At 44.5% G+C, this 19322-nt stretch overlaps 1 protein-coding gene across 1 annotated transcript in view; it reads left to right on the top strand.

The window, feature by feature from the left end:
- Nucleotides 1-19322, top strand: part of LOC134583288 (matrix metalloproteinase-18-like) — a 278369-nt gene that overhangs the window by 56569 nt on the left and 202478 nt on the right. Inside the window, exon 3 of the mRNA XM_063440166.1 lies at nucleotides 7258-7439. Within this exon, the coding sequence (XP_063296236.1) occupies nucleotides 7258-7439 (182 nt within the window). The remainder of the gene's footprint in view (nucleotides 1-7257; nucleotides 7440-19322) is intronic.

The following is a 19322-nucleotide window of genomic DNA, read 5'->3' as shown; positions in this document are numbered from 1 at the left end:
AAATTACAACAAGTCGGAAAGGATGCAGCATTTGCAAAATAAATTAAAAAGTATGCTTTACACAGCTTATAAGGGTGATTTTACAGCACAACGGAAATCTAACAGGGGAAGAGGTGAAAGTAATCCTCCTCCTCCCACGACCACGCCGGCAAGGACAGGACGCTTTATAAACGTGTTGTTGATCTAGGTTCTAGGACATGCAGAGCTTTTTAAGTCCTACGCATCGCCACAGCCCTTCGGGATCCACCCTCAGAGAACGACTCGACCGACAGGTAGCAGACTACCTCGCCTTAACTGCAGATATCGACACTCTGAGGAGCGATGAACCCCTTGACTACTGGGTGTGCAGGCTTGACCTGTGGCCTGAGCTATCCCAATTTGCGATAGAACTTCTGGCCTGCCCCGCTTCAAGTGTCCTGTCAGAAAGGACCTTCAGTGCAGCAGGAGGTATTGTCACTGAGAAGAGAAGTCGCCTCGGTCAAAAAAAGTCTAGATTACCTCACCTTTATTAAGATGAATGAGGGATGGATCCCGAAGGGACTGACAGTGGGCGATACATTCGACTAAAAAAGGCCTGATGAGATGAGCTGCCTTGGGCTAAAAATGGTGACCCTATGTAGGGGGAACAGTCCCTATTCTGCTCTGTGTCAGTGTGTATCAGGGATCATTAGGATAAGTGTCAATCCATATCTGCCAAGTGACCCTATGTAGGGGGAACAGTCCCTATTCTGCTCTGTGTCAGTGTGTATCAGGGATCATTAGGATAGGTGTCAATCCATATCTGCCAAGTGACCCTATGTAGGGGGAACAGTCCCTATTCTGCTCTGTGTCAGTGTGTATCAGGGTCTCTGAGGACAGGTGTCAATCCATATCTGCCAAGTGACCCTATGTAGGGGGAACAGTCCCTATTCTGCTCTGTGTCAGTGTGTATCATGGTCTCTGAGGATAGGTGTCAATCCATATCTGCCAAGTGACCCTATGTAGGGGGAACAGTCCCTATTCTGCTCTGTGTCAGTGTGTATCAGGGTCCCTGAGTACAGGTGTCAATCCATATCTGCCAAGTGACCCTATGTAGGGGGAACATTCCCTATTCTGCTCTGTGTCAGTGTGTATCAGGGATCATTAGGATAGGTGTCAATCCATATCTGCCAAGTGACCCTATGTAGGGGGAACAGTCCCTATTCTGCTCTGTTTCAGTGTGTATCAGGGATCATTAGAATAAGTGTCAATCCATATCTGCCAAGTGACCCTATGCCCGCCGTTCGCAAACCGAAAATTTTGTGTTCGTGACATCACTATTAACAATCTTTTCATATCTGAAAACAGACATTTCCGAGTTGAATCTGTGTTTTGCCTCAACTTCCCTTTCACCAAAAATTGAAACAATCCACTTATCTCGGTGAGGCTAATGGAGATAAAAATGCATTCAGACACTTACACACATGTTGACACAATACACAAATAAACACTAACACACTCTTCACAACCTTGATACAAGCCAAATCTCCAAACAATTACACCCCTACATTCACTCCTCAAAAATACATGCATTCACATACACTTGTGTGACAGAGCCCTAAAATACTAAATAGGGGGGGGGGACCTAATGTCCTCCCCCCTGGCCCCCACCCGTGAGCAGTGGGTGGGGGCCCTAAATAAAAAAAAATAACCCCCCCTCCCCCGGGTGACTAGGGGTCCCTAAACCCCTAGCCACCCCCCTCCCCCAAAAGATTAACCCCTACCTACCCCCCTCACCCTAAAAATAATGAGGGGCGACCATTTAACTAAGTACCTAAAAAAATAAAAATAAAGCTTACCATTGTGGTGAAAGTAACCTCGCCACTGGTTTTTGAGGGGCCTGTTTGCCAGCCTCCTGCCCTGCGACTATGGCCCTGGGATGTATTGCCCTTTAAGGAACTGAGTTGGGGCTTATGGACTTATATTATGCTGTTTCTGGACCTTTAATTACTTTGGAGCAGTGTTGCAACTTTAAATTGGCACTTTGGATACAGCCGAAGTGCCGAAGTAGTCGAAGTGGCGGCCATTCGACAAACGAACATCTTTGTTCATTCGAACAAGGTCAGAGGTATATGTAGCCATATCCATGGAACCGAAATCGGCTACACATTTCAACAAACACCGCTGACCCTTAACTTCTCCTGCACCGAGTTTTCAGCCACAGAGACTAGTTCCCGTTCGTAGATTCGAACGCATGTTCGAATGGGACTTAGTCATTTTTTCAGTGTGAAATTGACCGACCGCACAGCCCAAGTCTATGGAACTGTTTTGGGCAGGAAAATGTGCTTGCGGTCGGTCATAAAGGACTTCCAGCTAACTCTTTAACCCCTGGATGGAATTGGTTGAATTTTGGATATGTTTGTAAGTGAAGTATGCTGAGTTCGAATATGTAATTAGATTGAATGTATAGTTTTAGAGTTATGAAAGTTGGGTAAAAAGTATGTTTTAAACTGTACGGCTAATTGTGTTACCTCTCAGGCTAAGGGGAGGAGATGTGTGGGATGTAACCATTGTGTGATTGGGTAATGTCTAATTGTCTGTGGGCGTCTCCCTTGCATGGGAGAATTGCATAAAAGCAGAGTGTGTGTAATTAAACCAGAGTTGTTCTTCACCCTCAATCACCCTCAATCTTCACCCTCAATCTTCACCCTCAATCCTGTCTCTTATTGGGTGAATCTGCTACAAGGGATTGCTATGCTCTGGATATTCCCTTGCTATAATCACTGAGCTCTTTTAAGAGCTTGTTCCTGCTTCACTCTCTTGGAGAGGTTCACCCACTGGAACCTGGAGCCTTGTCGTAGGTCCAGGGTGGATAGGAGACGGCGAGACCCCAACCAAGTTGTGGCGGTTAGTGGGGTCTGCGGTGGTTGTGGTGTCTGCGGAGCGTTTGGAGCCCTCTGTAAGCGCTGGGAGCATCCTTCAACGGAGGTACCCAGTCGGGGTGCCAGGTGATCCGTTACAACCATTTGATGTTTTCTTTCTTCTAAAATCTTCTTTTTTTAGCCCCAAAAAAGGCCAAATAAAAAAGCTATAATAACCAACGCACTTTAAAAAAAAAGCACAAAAAAAAATTACAGACAAAAAAATAAGGGATGATCTGCTGAACCAATTACAAATAAAGCAACATAGTGTATAACTGTGTATATAGGTTTAAGTAGAAATTGCGTTCACAAATGGCCACTCACACTTTCACAGAAGTTTGCAAGCCTTGAGATTTTTTTATTTTTAGAATAGGAGTTCCAAATCTTCTATCTGGGTTGAAATCTCCATAGATGTATTTATATGTGCTCAAGAAGAAAAGATAATGAAAATAAGATGCACATTCAGAGTAAAGTACAAAATAAGTATTTAATAACTTACATCAAGGTTTAAAATCATCAATGTAGTCCCTCTATGTCACCACCAGGGGTCCTACGCGTTTCATCCAACAAAATAGGACTTCCTCAGGGTCTTGTGTGGTGTTTGACAAGTACAGATAAACAAGCAATGAACAATAATATTCCCCTCCCTCCCCAGTCCTTATATACACCCCTCTGTGTCCACATAATCAATGATATCTTGCAGGTGCTTCATTTTTATTTTTTCGCGGCTTAATTCCGTGATTTCCGCATATGACGTCATCACGTTCGACGTCCAATGACGCGTGCGTTCCAATATGGGTTCCATTGCCGAAACCCGGAAATTGGCTGAGAATTGCTGTATTTCTGATCTTTGCTCAGTTCAGACATGATTTAACATTAGTGGAAACAAGGAGAGAAGGGGAGGGTGGTGAAACTTCACTCTTACTAAGATTCTTCAACATTTTAAAAAAATTCAATGATCTTTCCTCATCCATATTGTTTATATTATATTGGGATGCATAAAGGAAAATAATAATAAAGATAAAAAATAAAAATAAAAATATAAGAATAAGAATAAGAATAAAAATAAAATAAAAATAAATATAAATAATAAAAATAAAGTAATAATAAAAAATACTAAAAATAATAATGAAATTAAGATAAATATAAAAATAAAAATAAATATGAAAATAAAAATAAAAATGAAAATGAAAATAAAAATGAAAATAAAATTAAAAATAAAGGTAAAAAATCACAAAATATATATATACAAAAACTATAAAAAAATATATATATATTTAAAAAATATATATATTTTCTTTCAAGAGCACAAACATTCATATGGTGAACAAAAGGGTGCAATACCCAGATATATATTGCATTTTTCCCGTTGTTTTTTATTTTCTATTTTTTAGTTTTTTAGTGCAAGATAGACACTCTCTCTTTTTGTGTAGCTATAATATTATAAGTCTACATTAACTCCAAATTTTCTATCAATCTCAATAGTTGCCATTTATAAATCCCATAAGGATACAATTTTACCTCTTTTAAATTTCCCCAACAATTTGGGTTCCTCAAATTCAAAAATATATATTGAATTGAATTTTTTATATAATTAAAGAAAAATAATTGAAATCTATATATAAAGAACTCATTGTGATTTTGACTAACCAAGGAAAGGATGCAATATTTACAGACGAAATATAAAGAAGAAGATATATACGATATAAAGAGTATTTCAATCCTCAAAAAAGCTCCACAGGTCTATATCTAGATTCAATCCATGAGGCTGTAACGTTTTTTAGTTTATTTATCCAAAAGGTCTCTCTCTGTGAGAGTATCTTGGTAAGATTACCTCCTCTCCAATATGGTTCTACATGCTCAATGCCCATGAAGAAAAAATCTGACCAGTTGAACCTACTGCAGTTATTACAATGAATTGGAATAAAATATGTTTAGTTGATTTTTTTTGAATATTATTTTGATGTTCCAATATTCTCTCTTAATTTCCTGCAGGTTCTTCCCACATACTGTTTCCCGCAGGGGCATTGTAGCATGTAGACTACATTTTTGGTGTTACAATTTCTATTAGATTTCACTTTAAATTTTTATTTTGTGATTGTACTGCTAAATTCTTTTTTCTGTAAATATCTTTGATTCTTACAAGCCTTACATGAATTACATGGATTAAAGCTTTTTATATTTATTTCATTCTTTTTTCGCTGGACTTTTAACGCATAGCTCGGGGCCAATACATTCTTTAAGTTTTTTGTTTTTCTAAAAATGATTGGTGCCTTTTCTGGCAATGCTTTTCCTAATATTGGATCTTTGCGTAAAATGTCCCAATGTCTGTTTAGAAACTTTTTTATTTTCCAATGATTAATATTGTATTGTGTGACAAAAGAATATTGATAATTGTTTTTAATTGCCCTTTTCGGTTTGGATGTCATTTGGATGAAATTGCTCGAAAGATCTGGATTATCAGGAACAGGCTAAACACTTAAAATACAAATTTACCACAAAAAAATATGAACCAACTTTATTGGAGAGGGAAATTAGAGAAATTGGAAGACAAGATAGGAAGAAATGAATGACATCCAAACCGAAAAGGGCAATTAAAAACAGACATTGGGACATTTTACGCAAAGATCCAATATTAGGAAAAGCATTGCAACTGTGAAGCATTTTGGGCAACAACGTTGCAATTAAATGTGCTATATAAATAAATAATAACAGTTACTCCGCCCACTCCAGTTGTAGACTACTGGTGGAGGCAAGAACACTTCACACAATTTCCTCAGAAATTGTAGCTTTTCTAGTTATTATTATTATTATTATTATTATAGCCAAATCTGCCACCCTAACTCCTCCCACAGTTGTAAAAACTAGTGTAAAACTACATAGACAAAATTTTACCAAAACGTGCAGATTGTTCCAGATCGGATTGCTATTACTTTGTGGAACGTTTCGCCGAATGGTTCTCGGAATGTGACTTCATTGTTAATGTCTCAGAGACATACTATACATCAAAATGTAGGACTGGGTCTTGTGTTTCTCACAATATAAAGCTCTTCACTGTAGGATTTATAGTTTTTAAAATACGACCGTTTGAAGATGGCAACCGCAAAAATACTGTGACCTGTGCCAGGCTGCAGCAGCAAGTGATGTCATAAACAGGGCATTTTGCACCTGCTAATGTTTTTATAACTGTATGTTTTAATGTAACTGTGAAGCACTTTGGGCAACAACGTTGCAATTAAATGTGCTATATAAATAAATAATAACAGTTACTCCGCCCACTCCAGTTGTAGACTACTGGTGGAGGCAAGAACACTTCACACAATTTCCCCAGAAATTGTAGCTTTTCTAGTTCTAATTTAGGGCCCCCACCCACCGCTCAGGGGTGGGGGCCAGGGGGGAGGACAGGGTAGGTAGGGGTTATTTTTTGGGGGGAGGGGGTGACTAGGGGTTTGGGGACCTCTAGTGACCCGGGGGAGGGGGGGTTATTTTTTTTATTTAGGGCCCCCAGCCACCGCTCTGGGACATTAGGTCCTCCCCCCCCCTAATTAGTATTTAGGTCCCCCACCCACCGCTCAGGGTGGGGGCCAGGGCAGAGGACATTAGGTCCCCCACCTAATTAGTATTTAGGGCCCCCCATTCTAATTTAGGGCCCCCACCCACCGCTCCCCCATTCTAATTTAGGGCCCCCCCCCTTTAGTTTAAAAGCCCCCACTCGCGCGTCACGGGTGGGGGCTCAGGAGGGGGGACCCATTTTTTTTTTTTTAATAGTGAGCAGCCACTGGCTGCTCACTGTTTAATAGACATGCCCCTACTCGCTGTATATCTTTTACTTCGTATTAGTAAATTTAGCTGAAAGACCAATTTAGGTCTTTCAGCCTTCTGGTAGATAACTCCATAATACCATGGGAATTAGGGAGTTATCTACCAAGCAGCTGCAAGAGACGTGCCGAAGTTCCGAAATTACCGAATTTTCAAAGTTCTGAAGTGCCGAATTGCCGAAGTCCCGAATTTCGGAATGCTGAACCGAAAATGTTTCCCATGCACATGCCTAAAATGCCTTCTTGCACCTATATAATGTATGTCCTTACTATCCAAAGACAAAATTACTCCTGACTTGCATATGGACATGTTGCTGAACTCTGATCAGTAAATCTACTCGAATCAAGCATCTTTATTTTTTAAATATTATTACGAATTATACTGTTTGCTATAGATGGTTTGCAAAGTTTTTTTTTTATGTTTTTAGTCTGTAAGCAAGTATTTATGTGCATTTTATGCAGTACCAAGGGTGTTTCTTTTTTTTTTATTTGATTTACTATCAATGTAGCATAAGATTAAGAACACAACAAAATTCTGTGTTTTTTGTTGTTGTATATAGGAAGACTAGATGCAGAAACAACAGAGGCAATGAAACTTCCTCGATGTGGAAAGCACGAGCAGCGTATGTCATACAATCTGGGTGCCAAATGGAAGAAAGATACATTGACATATAAAATCATTAACACCACTGCCTTGATTCCAGAAAAAATGGTCAGAGAAGAGTTAGTAAAAGCATTAAAGGTATTGTATTTAATATATAATCCTAAATTATGTTATAAAATATACCGAAGGCATAACATGTTGTACATACTCTGTTCGATTTTTACTAATTATTTGCATCCATAAACACACTAGACATGTGCAATTCGTTTTGGGCTGAATATGAATTTGGACGAATTTCGGGCAATTCGGACATTTGGGTACTTCCGAATAGCCGAAGTGCTGAATTACAGAGGTCCTGAAGTTCAGAAATTACAGAATTTCCGAAGTGTCGAATTACAGTATTGCCTAAGTACTAATATACTTACCCAGTGGAAGAAGAAGAATGTTACACTGTATACAAGTTTAAATAAAAAGTATACAAATGTAGCCAGGATTCAGCTGTAAGCATTTGCAACACTTTCAACAATCAAGTAACATACATTCATATAAAATGTAAGTTACTTAGCCTGTCAATGGAATTACAGGAATGAATAAGTAGATAACTCCCTAATTCCCACGGTATTAGGGAGCTATCTACTAAAAGGCTGAAAGACCTAAATTGGTCTTTCAGACAAATTTACTAATACTAAGTAAAAAAACAACAAAATCTTGTCAAACAGGCGCTAAACAGTTACAATAAAATAGATTAGAGGTAAGAAAGCTGCACCTTGCAGTGTACAGTGTACAAGCTTACATAACACTATTTAGACATAAAACGAAAGTTAAGGTGCGCTGTGTCTTTAAGACAATATTAATGAAAATTGCAACATGCCCTTAAAATACAATCAATTAAGATGCATATATTATAAAGTGCAATAATACTTTGGTGCAAACACAATGCAATATAAGAGCCACAATTCGTAAAAAAAATGTGGATCAGTGTAACATACAAACTTACCTATGTATTATTGTAGAATATTGGTTGATTTCATTGGGAGAGCATACATGTAAAATAAGAATAAAATAACCTCATAGGGCAATATAGCACAATAAATTGTATGCAATATAAAAGTTTAAAAGGGAACACTCAAACATAGAGCAGAGAAGCCTGCTCTAAACTTTAATAGCTCCAATATATATAACTCTGGACTAGTTGATAAATTGAAGATTATGCTAGCGTTAGTGTACTTATAATCTTAATTTTAGTAATGACAGGAGGCGAGTATTTAGCATTAAACTCTCTTTACTAACTTCACATAGCAGTAAAGAAGTGAAAACATTAACCAATCAAAATGCAATAGGAAGTATAGTATTCACAGTGATGAGGCTCCTCCCCCTCTTTCGAAAGCGACATCATAATGGATAAAGTTCCAAAAAGTCCAGTCTTGTAACATGCACCAACGGGTGACTCTCCAATAAACGAAACTTCAAGGGATGAAGGAAGGTCCCAAGGTGTCCATCCTGAGAACGAACTGTAACACCACAAATTTACACTGAAAGAGAACGTGAAATAGGTTAGGTACAGGTCTGGAAACTGTATGAAGTAATGGTAATAACCCAACACAAACTCGCAGGGATGTTATATTATTGACTATAAACGACAGACTACAAATGGCAAGTAAAATGTTATAAACAAACATAATCAGAACAAACCCCATACCTAGGAGGAGCAATAAAAGACCGATGCAGGGAAGAAGTAGACAGAAGACAAATAGGGTGGGAAAGGGTGGGAAAATACTCGCCTCCTGTCATTACTAAAATTAAGATTATAAGTACACTAACGCTAGCATAATCTTCAATTTTACCACTGTTGCGGACCGCTTCGCTCACACTGCCGCTGGGGTGGGAAGGACGGTACCTTCAGCTCCCTGGGGTACACGCTGCCGCTGGGAGGACGGACGAGACCATCAGCTCCCTGGGGTACACACTGCCGCTGGGGAGGAAGGACGACACCTTCAGCTCCCTGGAATACACACTGCCGCTGGGGAGGAAGGATGGCACCCTCCGCTCCCTGGGTTACACACTGCCGCTGGGGAGGACGGACAACACCATCAGCTCCCTGGGGTACACACTGCCGCTGGGGAGGAAGGACGACACCTTCAGCTCCCTGGGATACACACTGCCGCTGGGGAGGAAGGACGGCACCTTCAGCTCCCTGTAATACACTATGCTGCTGGGGAGGAAGGACGGCACCTTCTGCTCCCTGGGACACACACTGCCGCTGGGGAGGACGGACGACACTATCAGCTCCCTGGGGTACACACTGTCACTGGGGAGGAAGGACTGCACCTTCTGCTCCCTGGGACACACACTGCCACTGGGGAGGACGGACGACACCATCAGCTCCCTGGGGTACACACTGCCGCTGGGGAGGAAGGACGGCAAACCCCCTTGCCCGCTCTGATTCCCACGGCAAGTACTCTCGCACTGCTTTCTTCACACGCTGCACTATACTGTCTGAGGGGTTGGGTCCGCATAAAGCCAGCACCGCGGTGACCTCTCTGTCATACGCCTCTTGAGTGTATCTGGGTGCCATGCTAGCTCTGCTGAAGTTGGTTCCTTAGTAGATAGGGTCACTGTACGGGTACTAACGTTGCCCACAGTTTATAAATCCAGGGGATGGTGTTACCTGTAGCTGTCCTTCTTTTTGTAGGAACGATCCCGCCGCTTGCCACCAATTGTTGCGGACCGTTTCGCTCAGAAGGGGATAAAAACCGTTTAGGCGATAATCCCCTTTCACATAGACCAGCAGCTACTGCAATCCCCAATCTCCCAAACTCCAAACTGCACGTATTCACCAACTCTCGAACAGCAGACACACGAACCCTGGAAGCAGCCGAACAGGAAAAGCAATACGAACAGCTTACACTCCTAGCAATCGGCATACAGTCAAATTCCCCCCAAGAATGAGACAACACTTCAGCTTCAGGGTTAAACAGCAACAACACTGATTTATTCACACACAGGCTTATATGGGATTCTCCCATGCAAGGGAGGGATTTACAATACACTAATCCAGTTTAAGGTACAACCCACACATCTCCTCCCTCTAACTTATCTGTTAACACAATTAACATGGACATAGTTTTACCCAAGTCTTGGATGTACCCTAAATAATTGGGGAACATCCACAAATCCAGTATCTTCAGATAGCCCTAGTCTGGAGGAACAACATATGTGAAAATCAGCCAATTCGGATAACGGGTTCGGGAGTTATGGGACTTTCAAGTATTGACCGACCGCACAGGCAAAGTAACCGAAAATAGTTCCATAAGGTTTGGCCTTGCGGTCGGTCTCTGTTAGTGTATTAAAAGTCCCGAACGGCTTGTCATACGCGGGTTTCTTTGGGTTCGTTGGATTCCCCATGTAAGAATTAGTCTTTCTACCGAACGTTCGGTAGTTGAGGCACGATTCCACGGTGTCTGGAGGTCTCAGCGGTGTTTGCTTAGTCGAGGGTCCGATTTTAGTTCCAGACACTCGACGGCAAAACACCGCTGTTCAGGAGATAAGATGGCCGCCACCACGTGTTCGTTTGACGAACAAAGGCCACCCAGCGTTTGTCAATTAAGCTGCGGTTAACCGCAACTTCTGGGCGGTCAATTGACGGCACACTCCATCTCCTAGGTGGTCCCTCATTCGTTAGTTTGTTCAGTAGATAAAATCTACCGAACACCCCGGCAGAAAAGGCACGACTAAGCCTTTCTGCAGGGAAAATAAGTATTTTACAATCCGGTCCATAGTCCAAAGGCAGCAGGCGAGCAACCAGGCTTCTCCAGTTCACAGTGGCGAAGTTGGTTTCGCCACAAGCACATGACAGGAGGCTTCCTATTTTGCATTTTTTAACGCTGATGAAGGAGAAAAGTGGGCGCCCCCAAGCTCGGGCGGAAGTAGAATGTCCGAAAGGTAGATTCTCGCAACCAGTCCGCGGAACGAAGGATATCCGCCAGCGAAGCGCCCACCGTGAAAGCCGAAGAAGCCGCCGCCCCGCAAACTGAGTGGGTTCCGAAGACCTCATCCACCCCCGCCAGTGATAGAATCCATCTTATCCATCTGGCGAGAGTGGTAGTCGAGACGGGTACGTGTGGTCTAACATAGGACACCAAAAAGTTGTCCCGAAGTGGAGACCCGAAGCGGGGATGTGACCTCCACATACCGACGTAGGGTAGACACCACACAAAGTTGTGGATCGGTAGAGAAAAACGGGTAGAAGACCGTCGTAGAGTCCAATATCGTATGCTGCGATACTTGAAAGGTAACACCCTCAGGGGAGACCGAAAAAGTGTTGAAGTCAAACGCCCGCATGTCCAAAACCCGACGGAACGAGACTAGGCAAAGCAGGAGCGTCAGTTTAGCTGAGAGTTGTCGCAGAGAGAGTCTGCCATTATCCGGCCAGTCTCTCAAGAATTGTAAGACAACCTCGATGTCCCATAAGCGAGAGTATTTGGGTCTCGGAGGTCTCTGTAATCGAATGCCCCTCAGGAGTCAGCATATCAGTGGGTCCTTTCCTACGGTACCCCTATGACTGGTACGTGGGCTGCCGAAATCGCGGAGTGCACGACGTTGAGCGATCGAGAGGAGCGACCCGAGGAGAAAAGATAGGAAAGACAATACAGGATGGCCATTATAGGTGCAGTAAAGGGATCGAGGTTCCGTTCACTGCACCAAGAGGACCAGGAGCAACTGCAATTACATTACACAGAGAAAAAAAAGCAGACTGATGTTCTAGCCCTAAAAAGGGCTTTTTGGGGTGCTGTCCTTATAGCAGAGATCAGATGAGTTCTTCAGGACTGTAGTGGACACTGAATACACTAGCCTAGCTATCAATTTCCCTATCAAATCAGCAGCAGCTACACTGTCCCTACTCTCACTAAGAATGCAGCTTCACAATGAATGTAAAATGGATGCTGTCCAGGAGGTGGGAGAGTCTGGGAGGGAGGGTCTGCTGCTGATTGGCTGAAATGTGTCTGCTGACTGTGAGGTACAGGCCAGGGTCAAAGTTTACTCAATGATGACGAATAGGGGGTGGACCGAACAGCGCATGTGTTTGCCGTCCGTGGCGAACGAGAACAAGCTATGTTCGCCAGGAACTATTCGCCAGCAAACAGTTCGGGACATCACTATACGTCATTAATGAGGTCTTGGAAGACAGCCGGGGCATTACATAATCCGAAAGGCATAACCGTGTATTCGTAATGTCCATATCTGGTGTTAAAGGCTGTCTTCAATTCATCATTTTTACGGATTCTAACAAGATTGTAAGCACTTCTCAAGTCTAGCTTGGTAAAAATCTTAGGCATTATGTACAGTAATCCTATTCAATCCTCTGAAATCTATGCAAGGTCTGAGATCCCCTTCCTTTTTTGACACAAAGAAAAATCCTGCACCAGCTGGTGAAGAAGATTTCATTATAAAACCTTTTTTCAAGTTTTCTTCAATATATTCTTCTAAGACCTGATTCTCAGAATCTAGGGGGCGTAGTTACAGGAATCAAGTTAATGGCACAATCATATGGTCTATGAGGTGGTAATAATTCACCTTTGCCTTTGTCAAAAACTTCTTTCACCGTTAAATACTGTTCAGGTATTTTGACGGTCAAAGGGGATATTTTAGGTACATCAGTAAGACGAATGGGAAGTACTTTGGTGATACAATTCTCCAGACAATTCTTACCCCAAAAGACAATTTCTCCCAATTCCCAGTTGATGGATGTGTTGTGTTTCCTTAGCCAGGGATATCCAAATACTACTGGGAAGTTAGGAGAAGTAATGTGTTGGAATACACAGACCTCCTTATGCAACACACCCACTATTAGGATAACTGGAATGGATTCTTGCGTGATCATGGGTACCTGGAGAGGTCAACCGTCTATGGCTTCAACGAGTAATGGCGTATTTCTTAACTTAGAAGGTAGAGAGTTAGCTTTAGCAAAATCCTGGTCAATAACGTTCTCAGCTGTGCCATAATCTATTAATGCCAAGATATTAACCCTCTTATTGTCCCAAGTTAGGACAATGTGAGCTAGAAATCGATGCTCGTTATGAGCATTAGTAGAGGACACAAAAGAATCACCCAAAACCTGTCCCCCTCGTGGACTTAGGTGTGAAAGTTTTCTGACCTATTAGGGCAATTAAGGTGAAGATGAATAAATCCTACCTTGGCTCTATCAGTAGGATAGGATCGTGGTTGGAGGTCAAAGTAAATGCTTATTTGGTTTAAAAAACCCTGGCAAGCTTCCAGTGCTCCACTAAAGTGTATGGGTGTTTTGACATGGGACGAGGCCCCTACAGTAGCTATCTCCAGTCCCCCATATTGAGGAGTCACAGAGGGAGCACTGCTTTCATCTGGTACAGGATTAGACTTGTTTATTAAGGTTCGAAAAGCACTAGCGATTAAAGTTGAGCGAACCCGAACTGTAAAGTTCGGGTTCGTACCGAACATTACGATTTTTTTGACATTTCAGTAACAGTTCAAGTTCGGTGTTCTGCCCTACATAACAATGAGGGGGCAACCTACTGTCCTCCCCCCAGCCCCCACCCCTGAGCGGTGGGTGGGAGCCCTAAATAAGATTGAGGTGGGGACATACTGTCCTCCCCCCGGCCCCCACCCCTATGTGGCGGGTGGGGGCCCTACATAACAATGAATGGGGAACCTACTGTCCACCCCCCACGGCCCCCACCCGTGTGAGGCGGGTGGGGGCACTAAATAAAAATGAGGGGGGACCTACTGTCCTCCCCCCAGCCCCCAGCCTCCACCCCTGCACGGCAGGTTGGGGCCCTACATAACAATGAGGGGGGAAACTACTGTCCCCTCCTCCCCCTGAGCGGTGGGTGGGGGCCCTAAATAAGAATGAGGGGGGACCTACTTTCCTCCCCCCCCAGCCCCCACACCTGAGCGGTAGGTGGGGCCATAAATCACAATGGGGGGAACCTACTGTCCTCCCCCCCCAGCCCCCACCCCTGGGCGGTGGGTGGGGGCCCTAAGACAAATCCCCCCTTCAAAGGTGACTCGGGGTCCCCTAGTCACCCACCCTCCCACCTAAATAAAAACTATCCCCTACCTACTCCCCACTCTAAAAATTGTGAAGGGGGAATAAAATAACTAACCTGTAAAGAAAAATAAACTTACCATTTGATGTCTTCTTTCTTCTAAAATCTTAATTTTTCAGCCCCCAAAAAGGTCAAATAAAAAAACATCATACCTGTCGAACTTAAAATAAAATAAAAAATCCGAGCACAAAAAAAAAAAGCCTGACGAAAAAGGAAAAAACCAGACGCAAAAAAAATATAATTAATCTTCACCCATGGAGGGCTCCGCGCAGACTGAGCTCTGCAGGGCAATGGAAGGCTCATAAAGCCTTGCCCCGCCCTGCAATTAGGCTAAGAACACTCTGATTGGTTGGTTTAAGCCAATCAGAGTGCTCTTTGCCATTTTACACAGGTGGGAAAGTTCTTTGGAATTTTCCCATGCTGTGTAATTTGACTCATAACACTCTGATTGGTGGGCTTGGAATTTAACCAATCAGAGGGCTTTGTGTCAATTTACACAGCGTGTATAGGCTTTATAAGCCTTTTTCTAACCCTACAGAGCTCAGTCTGCGCGGAGCCCTCCATGGGTGAAGATGGATTATTTTTTTTAGCGTCAGGTTTTTTTTTTTTGCGCTTGGATTTTGTATTTTATTTTAAGTTTGACGGGCATGATGGTTTTTTATTTGGCCTTTTTTGGGGTTGCATGCAGGGGTGGGGGCCCCCTTCATTCTTATTTAAGGCCCCCACCCACTACTCAGGGGTGGGGGCCGGGGGGGGAATGACAGTAGGTCCCCCCCTCATGGTTATGTAGGGACCCCACCCGCCGCGCATGGGTGGGGCCTGGGGAGAGGACAGTAGGTCCCCCCCTCAACCTTATTTAGGGCCCCCACCAACTGCTCAGGGGTGGGGGCTGGGGGGAGGACAGTAGGTCCACCCCCCTTAGTGTTATTTAGGGCCCCCACCCACCGCTCACGGGTTTCGCCCGGTTGGGGGCCGTGGGGAGGACAATAGGTCCCCCCTTATTTTACTTTAGGTCCCCCACCCGCTGTTCAGGGGTGGGGGCTCAGGAGGGCGGAACCTTATTTTTTTCTTTTTCTTTTCTTACGGTGAGGACGGTAGGTAGGGGATAGTTTTTATTTGGGTGGGGGGCAGGTGACTAGGGGCTTGGGGACCCCTAGTCACCTTTCAAGGGGGGGAATTAGTCTTAGGGCCCCCACCCATCGCCCAGGGGTGGGGGCTGGGGGAGGACAGTAGGTCCCCCCATTGTGATTTATGGCCCCCACCCACCGCTCAGGGGTGGGGGCAAGGGAGATGAGGACAGTATGTTCCCCCCCTCATTGTTATTTAGGGCCCCACCCACCACGCAAGGGTGGGGGCCGGGCGGGAGGACAGTAGGTCACCCCCTTCGTTCTTATTTAGGGCCCCCACCCACTGCTCAGGGGTGGGGGCTGGGGGGGAAGACAGTAGATCCCCCCTCATTGTTTTGTAGGGCCCCCAGCCACTACGCATGGGTGGGGGCCGGGCAGGAGGACAGTAGGTCCCCTCCTCAATCTTATTTAGGGCCCCCACCCACCACTCAGGGGTGGGGGCCGGGCGGGAGGACAGTAGGTCCCACCCTTCATTCTTATTTAGGGCCCACTGCTCAGGGGTGGGGGCCGGGGGGGGAACGTAGGTCACCCCTCATTGTTTTGTGGGGCCCCCACCTGCCGCGCATGGGTGGGGGCTGGGCGAGAGGACAGTAGGTCTCCCCCTCAATCTTATTTAGGTCCCCCACCCGGCGTTCAGGGGTGGGGGCTCAGGAGGGGTGAACCTTTTTTTCATTCTTTTAACAGTGAGCAGCCATAGGCTGCTCACTGTTTAATAGACATGCCCCTTCTCGCGGTATAGCGAGTAGGGGCATAATTTACTAATACTAAGTAATCTTTAGTAGATAGCTCTCTTATATCGTAGGAATTAGGGAGTTATCTACTTATTCATTCCTGTCATTACATTGACTGGCCATTTTATATGAATGTGTGTTACTTGATTGTTGTAAGTGTTGCAAATGCTTACAGCTGAATCCTAGCTATGTTTGTATACTTTTTATTTAAAATTGTATACAGTGTAACATTCTTCTTCCACCGGGTAAGTATATTAGTACTTAGGCAATACATTTTACTTCCTTTTGCAGCCCTCTAGCCCTTTCCAGGACTTTTTTAGAGCCACTAAAGCCCTAAAGTTCGGGTCCCCGTTGACTTAAATGGGGTTCGGGTTCGGGGTCAAATAGCGAGCCAAGGTCAGGAGTACCAGAAATCAGGATCAATGATAATGCAATAGCCGAGGTCAAAGGAACACAGAAGGAGGAATAGTCAAACAAAGCCAAAGTCAGAATACAAGAATACCAATACGGAATACGCGCTCTTGGATGAACAAGAACCACAACAGGGCAATGAGTCTCTGCCTGGTTTCTCTTTAAATAACGTGTTCACTTAGGTAGGTAACCACGCCCCCAAAATGTTCTCGTTCGGATCTTAGCTCTGTGCGAAGGCGACCAGAATCCGACAATATTGCAACAATCTTAAGCGATGGGCAATAAAAAAAAAGAGATTCTGCGCAGCACAAAGAAGTCAAGAATGCATCGGGGTCAAGATTTCAACCCCTAACTAAGTATTTTCCCGAGAAAATTGACACAGACCCGGGGTCCTCCTGATCCAATATGGCGTCGTGGGCGCCGTCCCCGATGGCCTCGCAGGCAAGCCAGGACATACCAGAAGATTCACCTTCCCCTGAAAGGGACCTCAGGGAGTTACTTACTAATCTTCCAACGAAAGACGACATAGCAAATATGCTGACGGAACTGGACCGCTCAATACAGGCGAAGTTCTCAGAGCTGGGAACGAGCATTACCGTACTGGACTCTAGAATCCAGGCGACGGAGGCCGCGGTGGAGGTGCATGATACGCGTATACACTCTGTCACCAGACAAGTATCACAAATAAACCCGAAAATCACCAACTTGCACCGGTACCTAAAAGACCTCGATAACAGAGGCCGCCGCCATAATATCTGGGTCAGGGGCCTACTGGAATCAACATTGCACCCAGAAAATACGGCGAAAATACTAACAGAACTGTTTTATGTAATTCTGGAGAGACACCCCGATCAAATTTGATAGGGCACCCAGGACCCTCAAACCCAGGGGCAGGCCAGAAGACGCACCACATGATGTTATTTGCTGCTTACAAAACTACCAGCTGAAATAAAAAATTATTAAGCGGGCCAGGCTAACTCCAGCACTGCGGTTCCATGAACACCCAGTTCAAATGTTCCCAGTTCAATTGTTCCATGGATTACCATACAGGGAAGGGGAGCCCTGCCACCAATAACCACCCAAATGAGGGACAGACAATACAAATACAGATGGGGATACCCCTTCAGCCTCACAGCGACAATAAACGGGATCACAGCTTCAATCAACACAGCAGCGGACATTACCACCTTCGTCCAATCCCTAGGACTAGCTGAAACACAAATACCGGATTGGTATGAAGATGTGGGACAGATGTTCAAACCGCCGCTGCCACAATGGCGCAGAGAGATGGCAGGCTCCAAGAAACGGAAGAACCCTCCCGCTCTGCCTTCTAGCCCACAGCCAGAACAAACACCAGATCAAATGGACTGGACCTAAACCAAGTACTCAGGCAAAGGACTATGTCCACACGAGACCTTAACCAGAGCCAAGGATAAGTAATGTATTACACAACATTGTATAAATATTTGAATTCACTAATACAAGTAATCAAACATGCATAGAGCGAGGACCACACTCACCTCTCACAAACACCTACACATTCTGGCAAACGAATGTACTGACTATCACTACACAAGATTAAGTATTATACATGATGTCAACTGAGTACACCCGTGTGGCGAAACCAACCTCGCCACTGTGAACTGGAGGAGCCTGGTTGCCCGCCTGCTGCCTTGGGATTATGGACTGGCAGCTTAAGGGTTAATTTTACTGTGCAGAAGGATTTATTTCTCCCTTTCTGCACAGCCGTTCGGTAGATTCTATCTACCGAACAAACAGCTTCTTTTCAACCTCCCCAGAGCCGTGGGAAGCCGGCCGGCGCTGTTAATGGGTGACCCACCAGCTGGCGTGTGCCTCCTATTGACCTCCCTTAAGCCGCGGTTAACCGCGGTTTAACAAGCGTGTGCCGGCAATTGACCACCCAGTAGCTGCGGTTAACCGCAGCTTAATTGATTGTTACTGGGTGGTCGCAGTTACACTTAGCCGCCACACGATGGCGGTGTTCTGAAGCTCCCCGGGCAGCCAGCGCTTTTCTGCCCGGCTTTCATTCACCAAACCCGGACACTGTTACATGCAGGCACCGCTGAACCTCCAGCCCCTGGTTTTAATTCGTACGGATTTAGCGAATGCATGCAAATCGGTATTTTATGTTAGAGGAATGTTTTAACCCAGATAGCCATGCCATGGAGCCTGTTCAGGTAATTACAGACTTTGGCTCCATGGCAATTAAACTGTATTCGTGTGGTCTGAGTGCCATTCACTTAATAATGTGCACTCAGACCTGAGCTATCTGGGGATATGTTACATGCCTGGGTGTTATATGTAAAATGTAACTTTATGTATTTTATGGTGTTTCACTGTCTTTGTGTCCCCACATGTGTAATGGAGTTTTGCCTTTTTCCTGGGAGATAATTAGATTCCTTCCCCAATTATCTCCAGGGCAGAGGGGAGGAAGCCAGGATGCATTGTGGGGATGTTTTACTGCTGTATGTCTGTAATTGGTACTTGTCTGTCCGTTGTTACAGTCTTCCATCTGGTCCCCTAGGGGAGTGTCCACCAGGTGGGAGAAGTGCATAAATACTGGGCAGGTAGCCCTCAGTAAACAAGATTCTGCTTGACCCTCAAACCGAAGTGTCGTCTCGTTTTTGGGGGAATTGGATTGTATGC

The sequence above is a fragment of the Pelobates fuscus genome, chromosome 13, assembly GCF_036172605.1.
Source record: "Pelobates fuscus isolate aPelFus1 chromosome 13, aPelFus1.pri, whole genome shotgun sequence".
NCBI classification, from domain to species: Eukaryota; Metazoa; Chordata; class Amphibia; order Anura; family Pelobatidae; genus Pelobates; species Pelobates fuscus.
Note: the sequence above shows the minus strand (reverse complement) of the source record. Positions and strands in the feature narration are given on the sequence as shown.